The sequence below is a fragment of the Lipophrys pholis genome, assembly GCF_963383615.2.
Source record: "Lipophrys pholis genome assembly, chromosome: 10".
NCBI classification, from domain to species: domain Eukaryota; kingdom Metazoa; phylum Chordata; class Actinopteri; order Blenniiformes; family Blenniidae; genus Lipophrys; species Lipophrys pholis.
In genome coordinates this window covers 14,263,404-14,283,763 of record NC_137640.1, presented here as the reverse complement: position 1 = coordinate 14,283,763, position 20,360 = coordinate 14,263,404, and the positions used below count along the sequence as shown (strand labels likewise).

At 40.3% G+C, this 20,360-nt stretch overlaps 1 protein-coding gene across 2 annotated transcripts in view; it reads left to right on the top strand.

Annotated features, from left to right (window-relative positions):
• The window catches only part of agbl4 (AGBL carboxypeptidase 4), a 303,990-nt gene that overhangs the window by 16,593 nt on the left and 267,037 nt on the right, over positions 1–20,360 (top strand). For both annotated transcript variants that reach the window (XR_013935717.1, XM_080473410.1), the window contains exon 3: positions 10,986–11,110. Coding sequence is in view for 1 of the 2 variants with exons in the window: in XM_080473410.1 (XP_080329536.1) it covers positions 10,986–11,110 (125 nt within the window). In the remaining variant the exon portion in view is untranslated. The remainder of the gene's footprint in view (positions 1–10,985; positions 11,111–20,360) is intronic.

Genomic DNA, 20,360 nt, shown 5'->3' with positions numbered 1-20,360 from the left:
ATAAACTTCGTCCCAAACCAGCCCTATGTTCCTATTTCCTGAGGAATTCTGTCTAAATTAAATACCAAATTATGTGTCATAATCTTCCATGTCCGATGGTATGAAAAGGGATTAGGTTGTCAGAGGATGGATTTGCGTTAATGGTATATTCTTCAAAACAGAAACTGAATTTATATTTCTACTTTGTGACTTTGTCTTGTATATATTCAGTCGGTTACATCCTAATGTCTCCTAATTGCACATTGAGTGTGTGCAGTGCCTGGCATACAGTTTGCTGAAAGATGCCTTGATCTCCTGCCAAGCCTTTTGAAATGGTATTTTGCACTGCTTATTCGTTTCAATTTTTTACTTGCATTTTATGTTTTACTGATAGTAGCAACATTTCCAGTGTGGTTTTCTAGACTGAACTGCTGCTCAGCAACGAGAGATTTCCTCTCGATTGCTCCAAAATGTACAAATATGTTATGCACTATACATGATCTTAACTTCTGTTTGTCATCTTTTAGACTTTTAAATATACTTTTTTTCAAGACAGACGCCCGCAGTGTGACGTGGTAACTTAAACTGTGTCACTGTTGCTCTTTTAGCATTTAGAATAATATTTTTGTTTTTTTTATGTTTTAATGACCTGTACATGCAACTCTGATTTGTTGTTGCATGTATATATTAAGTAATTATATAATTGACATACCCTGAAATGTATTTATTTATACTCTGAAAGAGTTAGTAGAACTGCCACTTCACTTGACAGGAATATGTTCTTACTGTTTACTGACTGTAAATATTGTGACAACATTGACTGCTGCCACATGTTTTTAGTTTTTTTTCTTCCAAGGAAGTGACTTTGTTCTTATTTATGATTTCCAAGCCCTGCAGCAACTTCAAAGCAAGATGAGCTGGTCAACTAAGTGAATGCAGAAAATAAAGCATCACTAAGCAGATTAAAATAGAAGATGGATTCTGGACAGTATAAATGGAAATTAAGAAGCACTGGTGTTCAAGATGAATGCAGCCAACTTCAGGTCAACATTCAATCACTGCTATATAGGATTAACTGAAGTTATACCTAGTATAAGAAAGGAATTTGTATCTATATTTATTTCTTGTATTTTCACTGACCAAGGTTTTCTGTTCCTCTATTTTTTTTCCCTCAGTGACCTATTGGTTATTGGCAAGTGATTTCTTGCCTCCCTTGTTTCCCTTTTTTCTTGCATCGACTCCCTGTGTTCCTGAACTCATTACAGAGCAATCAGCCCCAGGCGTTGAAGTGTGCACCCAGAGGGAGCAATAACTGTAAATAAACACTACTGCAGGCTCTCCGATAACATGTTACCAAGATGATAACAGCCCCTTCTTAGCAGGCCTGTTGACCTTCTCCTTGCCTTAGGCTTGCGAATGACTCCTCAGCTCCCTCCACTTTTATCTCAAAACTCTCCTCCATCACTGGAGCAGCTGCCGAGGAGCAGAGGAAAGGAAGTTGGGCGTTATAGCAACAAAATAAAGAACGGAATAGAGTAGAAGGAGGGGAGCTGGAGAAAAAAGACACCAAACGAGATAGAACAACAAAGAGCTGACCTGGTCACTTTTCAATCTGCCTTAGTGCCACGTGCTCGGTCTTCAGGCTTTGTTGGGCTAAGCATAATAAACTTGTTAAAAGATAGGCTGGAAATTGAAACAGACTTGAATTTACTCGGTGGCCGCCAACACAAAGTACACACCAAAAGGACAATTATTAAGTGACAGAGAAGATGAGAACCCAGTAATGCCAATGCATGAAATATTGATAAAAGCACCATTCAACGAGCTAACGTGCCATTTTATATTTGAGGAACAGATGAAAGTGAAGATTGTAATTCCTCATGGTTCACTTCCCAGTACTAATACTGAGTGTCTGACAGTAGCATGTCCAGAGCTGTGGGCCCAAAGCACTGTCTGGATGAGATGGATAATACAATTAAGCCAGTCCCAGTTTGAATGCATCACTATGACCCATTACCACACCAACCGCTTCAGATGGAGCATACGAGCCGAGCTCCAGGGCCTTTAGAAAGGGGGGAAATAACAATTATAAAAAAAAAAAAAGCTAGCTCTAGAAAATGTGTTCTCTTTAAAATGTACAGGCAGTCCTGTACATCATCAGATATGTGTGGGCTGTCGGCATATCTCACTGCTGTCCTCAGGCCCAGCTTTCTTCATCTATATTGAAACGAGGCGCTCACTGGAGCATAGATGGACTCATAACAATATGATTTTTCCCTTATTGTCCCTTTTTTATTGTCTGTGCTTATCCTGGTTTTGTTGTATATTCATTTTATTTTCACTAAAATCCCCAGTAACACATATGTGTGGCTGTAGCAGAAAGGCTTCTTCTTATAGTACAGAAATTAAAATACATTTTACTCAGTTCAGTGTTTGGTTATATAGTGCTGACAGTGCTTACATAGAGATTAAGCACCTCTATGTTGCTTCATCAAGAAGTTGCATTCATTTTTTTTTTTTGTATGAATCAACTTGTCACAAATTTGCAAAATACTGGCTGGCACAACCATTCTCATGGATATATATGTATAAGCAAATGCCTTCATAATATGGCATTGTATTGGGCTGTTTTCCAGTTATGGTTTTGGTTGAAAAGTGTCTTTCCTATGTTGTGATATTCCAATTTCAGGCATGAATTGCTATTCAAAGCAAAGTGAAAAATAAAGGGGAAAACATTTCACAATCTGTCTAGAAAGGATTTGGCAAAGGTTGCTAACACGTTATATTTCTTTTAGTCAAATCTTTGATCGTAAATATGCAATGAATGAGTGACGAAAACAACCTAGAATTCTTTAAATTCACATGTGCCATGGGCGCATTGACGCTGTGTTACAAACCGCAGGGACTCCACAACGTCAGATTATTTTCCCAATAAATGGCTGGGCATGTAACATAAAATTCCATCCATCCATCCATCCATCCATCCAGCCAGCCAGCCAGCCAGCCAGCCAGCCAGCCAGCCAGCCAGCCAGCCAGCCAGCCAGCCAGCCAGCCAGCCAGCCAGCCAGCTTTGATAGTACAGAGAGCTAAAAGGCCCAAACGTCTCTGTCCTCTGCAACTTGCTCTAGTTCTTCTAGGGAGACCCCAAACCCGATAAATAATAGTAGAAACTTACACCATCTGGCATAGCCAGGTCATATGCTTCCTCACATTTATAGTCTTTATGTTGCTTCATTCTAAACAGCTGCTGGCTGTAGGTTCTTATTTACTGTAAAGACACAGTGATACTAATCAACTACCTAGAAGGATGGCAAGTAAAGATACATTCATAAAGTTTGTAACAGTTATTTAGCTCAACATATTGAAAACTATCCTTTAACATTTTAATGGATAGACTGCAGTTTGCTATACTTGTTATGTGGTTAGATTTTAGAAACTTAGGGGTGACCTCTTTAATCTTGCCTGCAGATGAAGTGATAAGGCATCAGGGGAGAAGGCATGCTTTGAGAAGTCATGAAGCAGGAGATTGATGTTGCCTCGGTGACAACCTGCCTTTAGGAAACAAGAGAGAGAGAGAGAGGGAGAGTGAGAGAGACGAAGTAAAACCAGACGTTTAGCTGCAGGTCTAAACTGAGTCCCCCTCACTATGGCTGGCGCTGCTACTGGCTGGAATCAATTCTATCTTTATCAGTCCCCCTCTTCTGTGTCCAGGAATCCTCCTCACACCACAGAGCAGCCTGGGGGAAAACTGATGTGTTTTCCAATAATGAAATGGAACACGGCAAAAAATAAGTTTAAAAAGGTGCCTGGCTGGTCTCCCTCAGCAGTACAGACCTCGTTTGATGTGGTGTCTTGTTCTAAATGGAATAGTGGCCTTGTCTATGCCAGCCAAAAGGAAATAGATTGTATTATTTGACATGGGTGTGTGTATATATGCATAGATTGTAAAAGTTGTCTTTAATTGGATAGGCTGGAAATTGGTGTGTGCCTGTGTGAATGCACAGAGATCTTTTCAATCAGACGACTCTCGACCTCTTCCAATGTCGGAAACTGTTTTAAACATGATCAATGTATAAAACACAACAATTCCTTAATTTTTTTCTGTGTTTACCAGTGTCTGTATTATGAAACATGAAGCTGAAAACATGAACACTTTCTAACCTCGCACCTTTGCTAAGTCCAGAGCATTGTACACTCAGTCTATTTGATTTTGAAACAACTGCACATTACTATTCTAATGTGTGGTCGTGTAAGCGAGTTCCACTTAAGGCCTGAGGCAGACAGGCAGACCTGCTGCTGCTGCTATACGATGATCCATCTGCATGGCAGGAACTATCCATCCAGCGGAGAGCTACAGGCTGCAGGCCTGCCCATTGTGTGGGCTGAGCACTGTGACTGCTCCCTCTTGTACCTCCGTAATGGGATTACATTAGCCAGGTTCTTCTGCTCCCTCGCCAGCCTTCTCTCTCTCTCTCTCTCTCTCTCTCTCTCTCTCTCTCTCTCTCTCTCTCTCTCTCTCTCTCTCTCTCACTCACTCACTCACTCACTCACTCACTCACTCACTCACTCACTCACTCACTCACTCACTCACTCACTCACTCACTCACTCACTCACTCACTCACTCACAATGAATGACTGACTGTCCACTCGGCCAACTCATGTTTGCTCCCTGTTTACGTCCCAGTGGCACTGTGTAATGATGCAGGTTCTATACCCATTTTACTGCCACTCTTCCTTTCAGAAGCAACATATAGTGCTGGACAATTCTGACCTCAATTGGAAAATCTTTTCACATTTTGTTTGTTTTCATGGCTATGTGAGTGTGTGAGGAACAGAGGAGAACAGTATTAGAGAAAGTCAGACAAATATCCAAAAAAGGCAGAGAGGTTTGTTCAGGGTTCTCCTCAAGGAGAGGCTGTTGCATGTAGAATTTTGTTCGGTACCAGCAAACATGTTTTGTTTCGCTGCACACGCAGGGCTAAGATCCTCATTGAACACAGATTTGTTAGTATCTGAATGCTCCACTAGTTTTCCCTCAAGTACAAAGATTGATATTCCACATAACCTGCTAAGACATCACTGAAGAGGAATATGGAGAGAGATGATACTCAAGAGGAATTATGCAAGAGATCTCAAGGACTAGAAATGGTCTGTTTTGTTCATTCTCGTCTTGGCTCAGTGTGTAGTTCATTAGCTGATCTTACACTAATGCAATCTGTCTGCTCCATGAAGAACATAAATAATACTTGACAAATCTTGTGAGCTGTGAATCTCTGTTCAATATAGTACGGCCTAATCATCACTCATTCCAGCTTTATCTAGTTTATCTTCAATACTTTTCAGAAATATCAACTGGCTTTCATTAATAAACACTGAATGATATGGGATTGATTAAAAGAGTCAGGCTACCGGGCTACCAATGCGTGTGAATCTGGAGGTATCCACCATAAAATTAAAACGGGAATCAATGGCGTGTCATATCCACACTGCTCTCTGAGCTGAACATGTAATTCTAACCTTGAGGCTGCACCTATCTCTCACTTTAGGCCTTCGAGCATTAGGTTCAATAACCCAGCCGTCCATGTCTACTGTCTGTTGCCACCCATGCAATAGTATTCACAAGCAGCAACAGACCAATGTTATTTGGATCTCTGCTTTGTCTATTCCTTTAAAGTTTGTCCAAATAGGCAAGTTATTATATATATATATATATTTATTTTGTATTTTTTCCAACAGTCAAAATGACCTGGAACATCGCTAGAGGAACATATTACACATAACATAATACTGTAATTCAAACTAGCAATTTCATATTGTAATTGAAATCTTTTTCAAATGCTTATTAATCTTTTTATTTTGTGATGAAGTTATAATGAAGCTGCCTTCCATTGTTTTGTATGATTTGACTAGTTGAACTTGTATTCAAGAGAAAATACATATTTCTTTGAATAAGAAACAAACAAAAATTATATATTCTTTAAGTCCTTAAGACTATGTGATCACCCTAAAATAACAAGATGATGTGCATGCATTCCTTCCTATGGACTTTTTAGTCTTTATTCAGACTTTCATTGAAAGTAACCTGAAGCTTGAAACTGTGACAGCACAACATGCCACTTAGGATCTTTTCTGTTGAGAAAAAAAAAAAAATTTAAAAAAGAAAAGTTTTTGCCATACTGCTGTCATTCACTAAACATCTACGGAAAATTTGTGAAATTACGTTGTGATTCTGAACCGTCACGTCAAGAACACTTGCCAACAGTCATGGATGAACAGTGAAGCGAAGCAAGAGAAATGTTTTCAGACATTTCATACTGTTCAGCGGCTGTAGAGTAATGTTTTGACAAAGAAAAAGAATATGCAGGAGTGTTCGAGGGTTGGTTGGGCGTCAGACTGTCGAGATTTGAGCCGTATCTCGACCATCAACCAAGTCGCTCCAGCACTGATTCAGATGAATCTGAAGACGAGAGGGCCAACAACGACAGTCAAGGAAATGTGAATGTGTCCATACCAGTTGAAAGTGAGAAACTACAGAATATAGACTGGTTGGTCTGACATGTTCTGATAGTACATGTTCCACTGACCCACATCCTAAGTCCACAGTGAACACTCTCGCCTCACAGCAAGAGTTTGTACGTTTCCTCTGGGTACTCCGCTTTCCTCCCACGGTCCAAAAAACATGCAGCAGGGGTCTCTGAGCTAGACCCTCGGCCCCCATCATCAGGAGAGGATTTGCTTTTCAACGGTACATAATTGTAAAAAGGGTAAACATGTCAGCATTCTAACGCGGATCGAATGAGGTAAAAAAGGCTTTCACTGTTACTTTTTACTGCAAAAATGATATAATTAACATGAAATCGGGTTTCATGAGCACTTTAACTATGATATCAAAATTAGTTAAAGAAAAATCATGGTCTAATGTACTGAATAAAACTTTTATTTTTATAATTGTCACACTATACTTGTTTCTTTGTATTTGGTCTGACACAGCTTTGACTTGTCAGCCGCAAAAAGGAAATAGATCATACTCAGGTTATATTTGCAGTCAAAATCCTTTGACTGCTTGGATGATAGTTTAAAAACATCTGCTGGATGAATTTTTTAAATATGTTTCCTAAATAAAGATTTAAAGTGTCCTCTGTGAGTGGTTAGCATTATTGTTATCTTATTTATCGTTACGATCACTTCGATGCTGATTATCGAGATGACCTTTGGAGGCCTTATCAACGTGTTCCACCAGGCTCTGTTAAGCTTCTACGAATAGCTTTGATGTTAATTTGAGAGATGATCGATTCAATGTCACATCTGTCTGGAACAGGTGCTTCCCAACACTCTGTCTTCTTTCTTTGTCAGTCCTTGCGAGCTACAGCTGGGCCTGGTTCAACCCTCTGCCTCTGGGCTTTGTCCAGTTTCAATGGCTTGGGATTGCATTGCCAAACAGTCCAGCAGCCAATCCAGGCATGCCTGCCTCTACTTCTTAGCTAGCCGATTCAAGTCAATCAGTTTAATTCTCTTTTATATTTTACTGTATATATAGCCAGATTTTGATCCCAGCTGGGTATCTGATGACTGGCAGTGCATACATGTTGATGGCTCCGACCTTGTTCTTACCATTCAACTAACTTCTCCAGACTTGGCTCACTCTCTGGAGGTATGTGGTTGAGGTTGACTTCCTTGTAGCCTTCTCCTGGTTTCTATAAGCATGTGGTATCCTAAGGTACTTGTAGTTATCCTGGATGTGTCCTATGTTGCCTTCTGCTCGACCTTCCGCTTCAGTTCTGATCATCCTCCCTCTTTTTGATATCGTCCACACTCGTCTATCCTGAACAACATCCCAATGTCTGTACAGTACGGTCATGATGGTGTGGATCAAGGAGTCGATTTTTCGCTCATTCTTGGCATACAGCTTGATGTCATCCATGTAGCGCAGGTTGTTGCCCCATTTCAGAATCAGTATCCACAACCAGTCTTTGCGATCATCTGACCATGGGGGTTTAGGCCTAATTAGAACAGCAGTGGTGACACTGCATCCCCTTGTTATATCACGCACTTGATGTTAAATAGGACAATCAGCTTCCAGGGTCATCTGCGACATTGCCATGGAGCTAATGTTGGAAGTTCTTATTGTCCTGTTGATCTTGTTCAGTTTCAGAATTTCCAGTATCCACAGATTCATAGGCTTTCTTATAATCATACTGTTTTTTGGGTAGAAGATAACAGTGTGCAATAGTACCCACATTAACTCGATAATAAGTTGCTCACCTTTTCTAAATGTAGTAATAATTAACTTTACTAATTTGCCAGTGAAATGTTTTTTAACTATAGGTACCTGCAAAGACAACTATTAAAGATTTGAGATTGTAGTTTGCAAAACTTCTTCAAACTTAACTGCATTACAGAGGTATTATTCTGTCCATTCCATATATTTAAATGGGTAAAGCAAAATGTGTAAGTTTGTAAATCTGTTGTATGGGATCATATCAGATGTAAATATACACATGAAGTCAGTTTAAAGTACATATTACTCATTAATGGAACTTTATCAATCACACAACTTACTGCCTCTGTCTCGCCCAATGACCACACCTCAACCTTTCTCATTATCTGTATGATGCTATTGTCGTTGTTTACTTATCTTGAATTCAGCATCAGCATACTCTGTCGAATAAGTTGTGGAACATGTACAAGTAACAATATGTACAACAGTTCTGTAAAACTGTATTTGAGCTCTGCACAGTCAAATCTAATCAGGGCTTTTTACCCAACCACCAGCGTGATTGAATAAGATGCCACTTAGCATTAGTGGAAGCTGTTTGTGCGCAGGCTTCAAATATAAAAACGATCAGTCACTGGTTTATTGTTACACAATAAGTCCTTGCTATTTCTTTCTTACTGCCTGTGCATTGCCTTTCAATGTCTTGTGGTGACAAAAATAAAAGCATAAATAAAACAAAAGTTAAACCACTGACAGTGTTCATATTTTAGTGCTCTTGGTAGTTTTCTGCAGTCCTATATAAAGTATGATAGCACCTCTGTGGATAGTTTCAGCTTAGCAGAGCGAATTTGTGCACGTGTGTGTGCGTGCGGTGCGAGTGGTGTGTGCGGGTGGCAAGCTGACTTGTGGATTAGCTGTCTGATGACAGAAGGAGAGGGATCTACTTTGACAGTGTGGTAGTTAGCCCATCTGTCTATAATCAGCTGCTTCTTTGCGCGCACGTGCAAGCACGCGCGCGCAAAGTGTGTGTGTGTGTGTGTGTGTGTGTGTGTGTGTGTGTGTGTGTGTGTGTGTGTGTGTGTGTGTGTGTGTGTGTGTGTGTGTGTGTGTGTGTGTGTGTGTGTGTCGGTGATGGCACTACCTGTCTCCAGGTGCTCAACAGTATCCCAATGCCCTGTTGTGGAGTTGTGAGAGGTTGAGCCTTGCGGTTTACCCAGTCTTTCCAACAAACTTGGCTTTTGAACAGCTGCTGGTCTTATAGTGACTTACAGTGACCTACCAAAAGGCTCAGTTTCATAACAGTTCCGTCATTAATTTCTGCAAACACCACAGGAGTTATATTGTGCATATCCACATATGAGTCACATGATACAGACAAGTCCTAAATTTAGAATTCTTGTCATATAATCAGTTAACATTGAGCCGTCTTAGAGACAGCTATATGAATTGGAAGTTGTGAAATAGTTCCCATTAGATTAATTATACTTACTCTGATCATCAGGGTTCCCCCCTCAATAGTATTATGGTATGCCAGATATGGACAGCAAGAACATATTCGTCTATTAGCTTTTTCATTCCTCATGCTGCTCTTCACAGGTACTTTAGTTTAAGAGCTTTACAAGTGCATAAAAATCAGGATGACAGTGATACAGTAATATTGCTCAGTCTTGGACCCCATCGGCAAACAGTTTTAAAATAATTTAACCTTTTAAGGCCGCAACCATAGCTGCTTTTTGTGGATTCAGGTAAAGCCACTTCACATGTACCGGTAGTAATCAGTGACAAGATGTAAGCATCATCTTGTTTATGCCTTTGTTATTTATATCCAAACAGCATTTAATATCGATAAATAATTAACAGAAAAGTTAATGAAATGATTGCTTGTTGTCAAACATTTCATTTGGTTGTAATTGGTTCTGAAATTGTATTTCTGTCAGTGTGTTTTACGTCTACGCTTTTTATACGTAGAGATCTTATCTGGATGAGACAACGGCAAAGGCCATATATGATTAGCCAGTACGACTTGCTGCATAAGAGAAACACCTTTTCATTCACAAGAATGTTTTTGTTATTATTATCTTTATCTCAAGCAGGTTTCAACAACCTTTTTGAAACTAAGTTAAGTGTTTATCCAGGGCACCAATGTGGACATTGTGGAGGAGTATAAGTATGTTCCCCTTACAGGAAGGGCCAAAGCCATCTCTATTTTTTGAGCTGGCTCTGGCATCTTTCATCATCTGCTGCACAATCCTGAAACTTCTATGAGTCTATGGTGGCCTTTCACTATCCTGTATGCTGTTCTGTTCTGTTCTGTTCTGTTCTGTTCTATTCTATTCTATTCTATTCTATTCTATTCTATTCTATTCTGGTTTAAAGTCTCCTATTTGATATTGTCATTTTTGAATTTATCTAAATTTGAGTGGAATTGATTAGGATCTTTGCAGTGATGTACCATCCATCATATACTGTAAGCAGCCTACAAACATGATCCTTAATGGCTACCAGGTGTTGACTACCTATTCATTACATAATTTTCATTATATACTGAAATGTGTCAGTGGGCAACAATACTTATTTTGTTAATATTTTTTCAACTCAACTTAAAAACTAAATTTCAAGAGAGATTTACTACATTAATGTTTTGTCATGTGATGACTTTGCTTTCTTTTTGAAAAGCTGTGAGACCATTGAGGACCTCAAGCATTGCAGAGGGAATAAATTACTATGATCATGTTGTGAAATACTTTGTTCTACAACTTGCTAATGAACGTTGTTTCATGTTCACTGCAGGGAACCTGGGCCGCGTTGACTACATCAGTGAGTTTGAGTTTGACCTCTTCATTCGGCCCGACACCTGCAACCCTCGCTTCAGAGTCTGGTTCAACTTTACGGTGGAGAACGTCCGGGAGACGCAGGTCAGCACAATGTGGCCTTGTATGCTTAACTACGGTGTTGTTAATCTTTGTTTATTACACATCAAACAGCATACACTTTCTTTCTGTTCAGTATAAAAAAATACCTATTGTAGTAAACGCTAAGTTCAAAACTCCATGCACCTTGTCAAAGCTATTGTGCATCATTACTGACCGAGGTCAGTTCCTCCAACCGTACTTCTTACATGTTAACTTTAGCAATGCACTGTGCACTCTCAGCACGTTGCCTGTGGGCAACAACCACACCACTATATATATTTGTAAATGGAAATCTTTATAAATTCCAGCTTTTATCCAATGTAAAAATGTTGTTATAGAACTACTTTGAATTATCAAATGGAGTGAAACAGCCTTCCAACATAAGTCAGCGATCAACGTAGTAGCCAGGGATGGGAATCGAAAACCGGTTCTTACTTAGAACCAGTTCCAATTGATCAATTCCATCGTAATCCTACACCTTAAATGTGTTCGATTCTTCTTAACGATTCATTTCCCAGCACGACGTCAAGTCGCGTTGCGGTCCGTTGCATGACGTCACACACTGCGTCGCAGACCTCCTTCAACCAGAAGAAAACATGGAGAGGAAGAAGGTCTAAAGTGGGAGACGATAAATGACAAAATAATACGATACGGTAATACATGTTCCACTCACCACGTCCTGAATCCACAGAGTCAACAGCTTCTCGCCTCACAGCCACAATGTACCATTTAAAAAGAAAAAAGTCTTGGTGCAAATCCCTCAGGAGCCTTTCTGTGTGGAGTTTTCATGTTCTCTCCGTGTGTGCTGGTTTTGTTACTCAGGAAACGTTAGGAGAATTGATAAAATCTCATCAATTCTCACCCCTGGTAATCTACCTGTTAATTCTCCCTTAAATATATATTTTTTTTAAATAATAATTAAAAAAAAAATAATAATAAAATAAATCGATAAGAGAATCGATAAAGAATTGAATCGTTAAACAGAATCGAAAATGGAATCGGAATCAGAAAAATCGGATCAATTCCCATCCGTAGTAGTAGCAGATATCAACTGAGATGCCTTCCCTAGACCAGGAGCTCAGCATAATTAAAACCTATTTACGTGTATGTGAAGCACTATGTATGATAGAAACAGTCAACCGAGCTCTGGTCATCCGAAAATGTTACCTATGATGTGTTAAAATACAATACCTTACATATGCACAATACAAACTATCTCAAGATTTAAAAAAACCCATCAAAGTTGCTTCTCCTCCCCGCTGGAATATTCTGTTTCTTACCCCACTTTTTGCCACAGCCTCCCAACTTGATACGCCACTGGCATTTCTGAGCCTGTGATTGGGCGACAGTAGTGGTCACATGCCACAGAGATACACTGTATGTGCATACAGTGAGCGTGGCTTCAAGGGTAGGGGGTGTTGTTCTATTGGAAGCATTTACCATTGCAGGATAAAAAGAAGGTACACCTGATTGTATTGGCATTTAAGTTTGACTGCTGCTGTGTATTTTTGCATAGCACAGGAGTGCATGTCAGAAGAAATTAGAAAACAACTCAGAGACAGACAGTTTAAAGACAGTCAAATCTAAAAAAAATAATAGATGTGGAAATATAGAGGACATTGGAGGAGAATGCAAGAAAAAAGCAAAAAGAGATAGACAAAGAGGAAGAACGAAAGAAAGAGTAAGAATGGATTCACAGCATGCTGTTGCTGCCGTCTTCCTGTGGAGTGTCCAGCCCAGCCTATCTGAGGCTATCAGGCCTATCAGCCCATCTCCCTGCAGTGCTGTAGTCAGCACTAATCACATTTTATGGCACTGAGATGAATGGGAGGCCTCGGCTTGGAGCCGGATCGATCCCAGGGCCAGATAGAACAGCACCAACAGCCTGCAGCCCGACCAACAGGATATTTGCTGCTGTGGCAAAATGACAGAAAAACGCATGAAAGAGAGGCAGAGAGAGAGAGAGAGAGAGAGAGAGAGAGAGAGAGAGAGAGAGTGAAGCAGGAGGTCAATCTACACACTCCTGACTAAAGATTTATACGTATCATACTGTGTCCACAGAAGCCAGGGCAGCTCACAGGTGACAAAAACATGGGGACAGCTATTGCTGCTACATTTCTATAGCACTCTATAGGCCCCCTAAGAAAGAGTTTTATCCTCAGGAAACAGTTTCTTATCTGCCTATCTGCCCACTTTCCTTGTGCAAAAAGACTTTGTAAATTCTATCTACTCCAGTAGAAACTATTGTGGTAAGTGCTGCCCGTGTACAGCTTGCCAAGGCATGTGTTTGCATATAGAGATATTGTGATAACGTTGCGTATGAATGACCTGTCAGCATTCGCGGGAATTGTGCGTTCACATCTTCATGACTGTTATTTTATTATATTGTGATATGAAACAAAAGAAAAAGCAGAGAAATTAAATAGGCATAGCATAATAGCATGATTAAATAAAGCAACTAAGTGTAGCTACAGTATGGGGGAGAAGCTGTGCTATAGAGATATCAGTGGGTTCCAGGGAAGAACTGGACTGTTGGAGTGTTTCATCCAGCTAAGCCTTGCTAACTCTCAGCCTGAGCCAAGGGAATGGGGAACAGTAAAAGCCCGTGATATTGGAAGTGAGATGGCCATTTTGAAGGAATGTAAGCTGGTGAAACAGATTTGGTCTGCCTCAATCAGCTTAGCAGCTTTGTGGAAATTGGCTTCACCGTAGCACGGGTTATGATGGATGGCTGGATGGATGAATGTCTCTTTTTTGTCCTTCCTTTTTTGTGTTTATCGAACCACTCACTTACCTCAAAAAGCCAAGACCAATTCTGGTTACGTTGCTTGCAGTGACTGCGACCATGGACTCATTTGAGATTTTGCTTGGCCCTGCATGTTTTCTCTTGAAGAAGCCGCTATTTACAAAAATAAATAAATAAAAGCTGCTTTGAATTTTGAGTTGACCACATGGAGCCACAATTGTTTATTTATTTTTGTGTGCATATCTTTGTCAGTCAGTACAATCACGTTGTTTGTATTGTCTAATATTTTAAGAAAAAGAGATGCTGACTAATAACAACATCCGAGGTGACCACGGGCACCGTGTTGGCTTCCCCCTGCCAAAGGCGGTCAATGCCAGGTACTTTGGCAACAGGTGGCCAGGGCATCACAGAACTGATATGAAAATAAACAGACTGACCACTTAATTGTCTTGTCAAAGCATCATGACACGCAAACGCCACACAGAAAAGCCCCGGAATCTTCTTGATGTGATACCACCATCCTCTCCATTTCATGTGCAGCATAGAAAAGCAATATTCAATACATTTTGGCTCATAGAAAATAAACGCAAATAATGATTTCTAAGATTCTCGGTGTAGTTCAGAGGTCATTAACAGGTCGACTATGTTCAATACAGACAGGTTATTTTTGACCTGCAGCCAAAACAGCAGTATACAATTTAGATCCTGTTGGGACAATGCTACTTCAACAGCCGCAGCTTGTGTGTTTGTCACAGTAGTTCTACATTGGCTGAGCACACACGCACACACAAACACTGTCGTGGAAGGCACAAGCTGTACATGATGGCTCCAGACTTGGTTTTATGTCAATATTTCTTTCTTTCTTACATTGTAGCTTGTCTTATTCCCATCACTGCTTGCTTTTGGACCAACTTTGTAGAGGTGAACACACATCATTGTAACATAAGCCAGGCTTGCATTTGAGGGGTTGAAGGGCATTAAACATGGCAAACCACTTTAGGATAAACGTAAAACTGAAACCAGGACCTATCTAGATACTTTGTGGTTGATTGCATGTCTTCAACATTACAACCGTGCAATGTTATTTGTCATGCACAGAGAAAGCCTTTTCATGGCAGAGTTCCCCACAGTCATTTGTTACCTTCTTGGGGATAAGGATCATTATATATTATATAGATATCTGTGAACAATAGTCCTTTTTTATTTGTAATGTCTTGACTTCCAATGCTGATAATTGTGAAGTCATGTGTGTGTGTGTATATATATATATATATATATATATATATATATACTGTATGTATTGCCCACTTCTGTGCAGATAGATGTGTGAGTCTCAATCGTTCTTTGGATTAGTACTTAAAATCACTGTAGGACTACATCTGCATCCAAGAAATGGGACTCCTGGTGATGTTTTTACCTTTAATCCTTACCTCATTCTACCATCAAAAGGAAATGAATAAGACATGTGAGAAAAATTCTAAAACTTTCAAGCCAAAATATATTCCGATTATTAAAGTTTGTTTTTATAGTTGGCTGGTACATGAAGTCATTTCTCAATGACTTTGAATAAATTGTGTCAAGCTGTCAGCTCTGTAAAAAAGGTTTAGCCCCCTATGACCAAACAGAGTCAATTTCAGCCTGACAAGCTTGTTCCTGTCCCCACTGTTGCCTACCAGCTTCTGCTGTGGTATGATCAGAAACCAGTGGGTGAATTGATATGAAACCCCATTCAGTGAGTTGATATGCCTTTCCATTCTGCTGTAGGGGTGTGCTTGATGTCAGGTTCCGTGAAGGGCACGGCTGTGAGCTATTATCATAGGAGCCTTCAGGGAGCCATTCATAGAAGACAGGCAGTAAAACCTTGCACCAAGTGCCTTCAACTCCTTCAACTGCTGCAGGGGTGATTTGTGAGCCTCACTTGTCCCGGGAAAGCACAGTATGGGGCAGTTACTCTCCATAATCAGCAAAGACGATGGACAGAAGAAGAATAGGCCATGTGTTACGAAAAATCCCCAAAGAGCCACTCACTATGCTTTTTCAGACGATACTTCCTTAAACAAATTAAGTATTGTTAAGCAATTTTTCGTAAAGCAAGTAAAACGTTAAATACGATGTAAAAAGTGTCAAAGAACCATTATGGATGCTGTCTGGGATACACTAAGTCAAGTCCTTTATTCATCACAACTAACCAACCAGTATTACTTTTAGACTTCTAATGCAGTCCAAAGAATATGAAGCAGGTCTTTATGTAAAAGTCACTCACACTGAACATGTCTAATTGGGTTTAACAATGTGTCCTTTTGTAAACATGTCGTTTACTTATTGGTTTAAAGATAAATCATTGGAAAGAATTAAAAGACAAGGTGAGTCAGACAAAGACAAAGAGAAAGACCCAGAGATAGGCACTCCAGGAGCAAAGTAATGGATGTGATGCTATTTGGATTTTAATTTTATTTTTTGATACAGAACAGACAGATGCAGGAAGACAGGGCATAGGAGGAGCAGTAAGACTGGCGTATTTCCGAGAAATTACTTGTGCGAGCGAGCAATACATTTCCCTCCCATCTTAAGTAGAGCATGTTGACAGCAGTTCTGGGAAGTCAGCTGCTGGTTGTGTGTAACATCAATGCCAACCTGGATAATGGAGGTTCTTATCTGAACTCGCCTTAAAAGGGCTGTCTCTGTCATTTCTGTGTGGATCAACACATTGAACTTCACCACCGCTCCACCTCGTGTTTAGGTTTTCAAAAGTGTTTGGGGATCCTCCTTCCCCTAACACTCCATCCCCATCTATTTTGCCACTGCCTCATTGTTTTCTGCCTCTGAGCTCCCTGCACATCTCTGCCATCATGTCTGAGTTGTGGTGTCCTTCAGCAGTGAAAGAGGAACAAGAGGACAGACAGGTCTCTTGTGAGCGCCATTGGATGAATGAGAGCTAATCATTGCTGGCGTAGCATTTCCACAAGTACCCACAGCAGACAGCTGGTTGGTGGAAGTTTCTTGTGACAAAACCACAGTGTGTCTGCTTCGGGTTTGCTGGATACCTGGGTTAGACTCTTAAGACACAGGCACTTAAATACTTGTTAAAATAGCTGCTAGTTCTCATGTGTCTTTTCTCATTTTTACTCCCATATATTGCCTCGTTCTTCCCTGCCTCTGCAGCATATGGCACAAGTTAGATGGGCATATCGTTATGGTGTTCTTCTTCTTTGGAAGTTCATTAATAAGCTTCCTCTCGTCAGTCTCCAGAAGTCTTAACATTCCCTTCGATGTGACATTGCCACAGGGATTAATTCACTTCCGACACACTACATAGGTCCAGAAAGTTTAGGACTAGTTACAGACCCTAGCAAGAAGTTGGAGAACAATTTGGTGATTTCAAAAGACATATAATACATCAGACAATTGTGTCATGGGGTGTAGGGTATCATATGTGACCCCGTTCTGTTAAGTCACACATTTTGTCACATATTGTCAAAGCTGATGCTCCCCAGATCACTTCATGATGACATGAACAAAGGGATGTAAAAACAGCAGAGAATGGATTTTCAAATTGCCTTCCTGATAGCAAAATTAGTTTTTCTTGGGTTATCTCTGCTGACGCAAGGTTCCTTATCAAAATTCATGGCCCTATTTTTAGCTTGATTTACTTTTAAAAGGAGGTATAATGCTTAAGGGCATGTTTTGAAATAAAAACAGAGCAGTTTTTTTATGAGGCATTCAAATTCTCTTCATTCAAACAACAGAGACCTGTGCATAGTTCTGAGCTCGCTCTCTCGAAGACATAGTGTTGACAATGCATTATATATTAAATGTATCTCCCAGTTATCTTTACCTATTACAATACTTCTGACAAATATATACAAAAGGCAGTTCACCGATTATTAAAAGTGTAAGTATAATGATTTTATATTTTCCCTTAGTTTCCAATATTTTCGAAAGCAGCTTTACCAGGTGATATGTATCAAGGGTATAGGAACATCTGCTGATGAGTTGGTACCCATCAGGATCGCCATCAGTGGGCGATCCACTCGGAGCCCAGCAGTACGGCAGATGGAGGTGCTGCCAAGGTGCGCTCAGCCTCGTGAATCAAGGCATGAACTGCAAAGAACAGGCCAGAGCTCAGGAAGAATCTTTACTGTCTTTCGGGGTTTCAGTGACTACTGCTCCACATGTCTCTGTTAAACATAGAAACAAGGTTTAAAAAAAAAAAAAAAAAAAAGTATAGTTAGACATTCATTTTTTAACCCTGATCTTGTGTAAACTGTGACAGTGTGCTGTGACTCAGCAAAAATACACAACAACTAAGGCACTGAGGAAAGTGGCCACAGTTTTTCTATGGCACCTCTCCCAGAGGCTTACAAAAATGTTGCTGTTCTTTATACATTAATTTATCCACACTTCACACACAGGCGATCCTCCAACCAGCTCACCCCCACTAAACGAAAGGCCACAAAAAACAGTGCAGTTTAAAATGCTGTGTGTATTTTGGTAGCATCACGAAGCCAACAGGCCTCTGTCGTCACTGATTGGGAAGACGAGGGTTCAGGAGCAATGCTCAAAACCAATATATTTAATTAGTATTCAAACATTTAGTTTTAACTTCATTTGATGTTGATTATACCTTATCAGTTATTATATCTTTCATTTTCCCAACTTTACATCATCAAGTTTTTTGTGAAAGTATGGAAGTCGGTCATCCATTTATCTCAAGTTTGTGAGCTCCCCGGTCAAAACGTATTTTACAAATATGAGGATAATTAAATTAACATTGAGAAAAGTGGAAATGAATTAGTGGGAAAGAGGGATTGCGGTAAGCGGGAGAGGAACATTGCTGAGATTTCAGCAGGAGGCATTTTATGGTGACTTGGTAAGGGCCTCATGGAGCTGCTGTGCATCTGCATGAAATGATGAGCCTGGTGTCAGGACATGGATCATCCTTTTACACCAAGTAATGAATACAGATTGCACACCGGATAGAGAGGCTCTGCAATCTGCTGCACCACAAATGAAACAACTGCCGTTCTAATCAAATAGTCTTTTCATGCCAGCGCAGCCTTCAACTTGGGCTAAATTCAATTCCAGATTCACAGATTTGTGGTTTGGGGGCTGGGGAGACACAGGGGGCTAGGGGGAGTTATAAATGTTGTAATTAGAGTATTGTTTAATGTGTGAACGTGCGATGTGTGTGTCTGTTGGTATAGGGGTGGAGTCGGAGGGTCCCTGGCATCATGTTGTCGTTAAGATAGCAGTCAGAGGAATGGATCCAATCACAGCAAACACATACACAGGCTCATGCACAAATGCACACATTTAGCCAATTATGCCAACTAGTGGCTTGGGAGAACACGTTCTTTGTATTCTGTATTTAGGGAACAGCGAGGAGCTTTGAAGGCGAGCTGCAGTGCCTCTTTGATGCTGCTTTTGTTTTTTTGTTTGTGTGGTTTAATAATTTAATCAAGCCAAACGTCCTCCTTCTCTCTGTAACTGTCTATTGGTGGAGGCTAATTACTCTGCAGATTGTTCTCCTGGTGCTAGAGATGAGAGTTTAGATCCAGAAGGGGTGGGTGGGGGGTGTAGGGGGGTGCTGATGGCTGTAATTTAACAGTGTGCTGATGGGATAAGCTGTCTGTCGACTGCTGTTTTATTGTTTTGGGAGCCTGCTGACGACTTACTATTCTAATATGCGCCATCTGATGAGAATGCCTGCATCGTTGTAATGCATTGTTTATCTATGTGTCCCTCTGCCTGCCTGCCTGTCTGCCTGACTGTCCGACTAAATGTCTAAATTAAGACATTGATAGCTGGTATGTGTTTATCATGGTTGTCCGATGAATTATGATCATACTCACTAGGCCAAATAATACTTCATCATGGCTTTGCTTGATGGGCTGTACAGTCGCGTGTTGCCTCACAGTGACAATATCGATTGTTTAGGTTCCTTTCCGTGTGGAGTTTGCATGTTTTCCCCATGTGTTGACACGTCATCTGGTGTTCTCCCGCAACCTTAAAACAACTCCATCCTTTTGAGGTTGATTGGTTACTTTTAATTGTCCATAAGAATGATTGCCTGTTTTCTTTGGCTTTTGCTTTGTGATGGATTGGCGGCCTGTCCAGAGTGTACCCCGCCATTCCCAAAAGTCAACAAGTGGAATAGAAGATTGATAGCTAGACAAAGACTTTTGTCTTTTTGGGCTTTGATGGGTAATCAAGCTTTGGGGTGGTGGTTGAAGACATTTTCACCACTGCTTTGTTGGAGGACTTTTGCAACTTAAGTAGTTACTTCTGTGACTTTTTTCTATTTTAAACACCATCTATTTATCACTTTTCTGTATTTCTATACACCTTTTATAACTTATTTAGAAAGTGTATTTGATAGCACTGTTAAAATTCAACCTCTAACAAATCCCTGTTTTACATGTACATTTGTCAGAGCAAAACAACACCACAATCTACACTGAACATGCTGTTTTATGAGTGATCTTTGTAAAAGCTTGTGGTTGATGC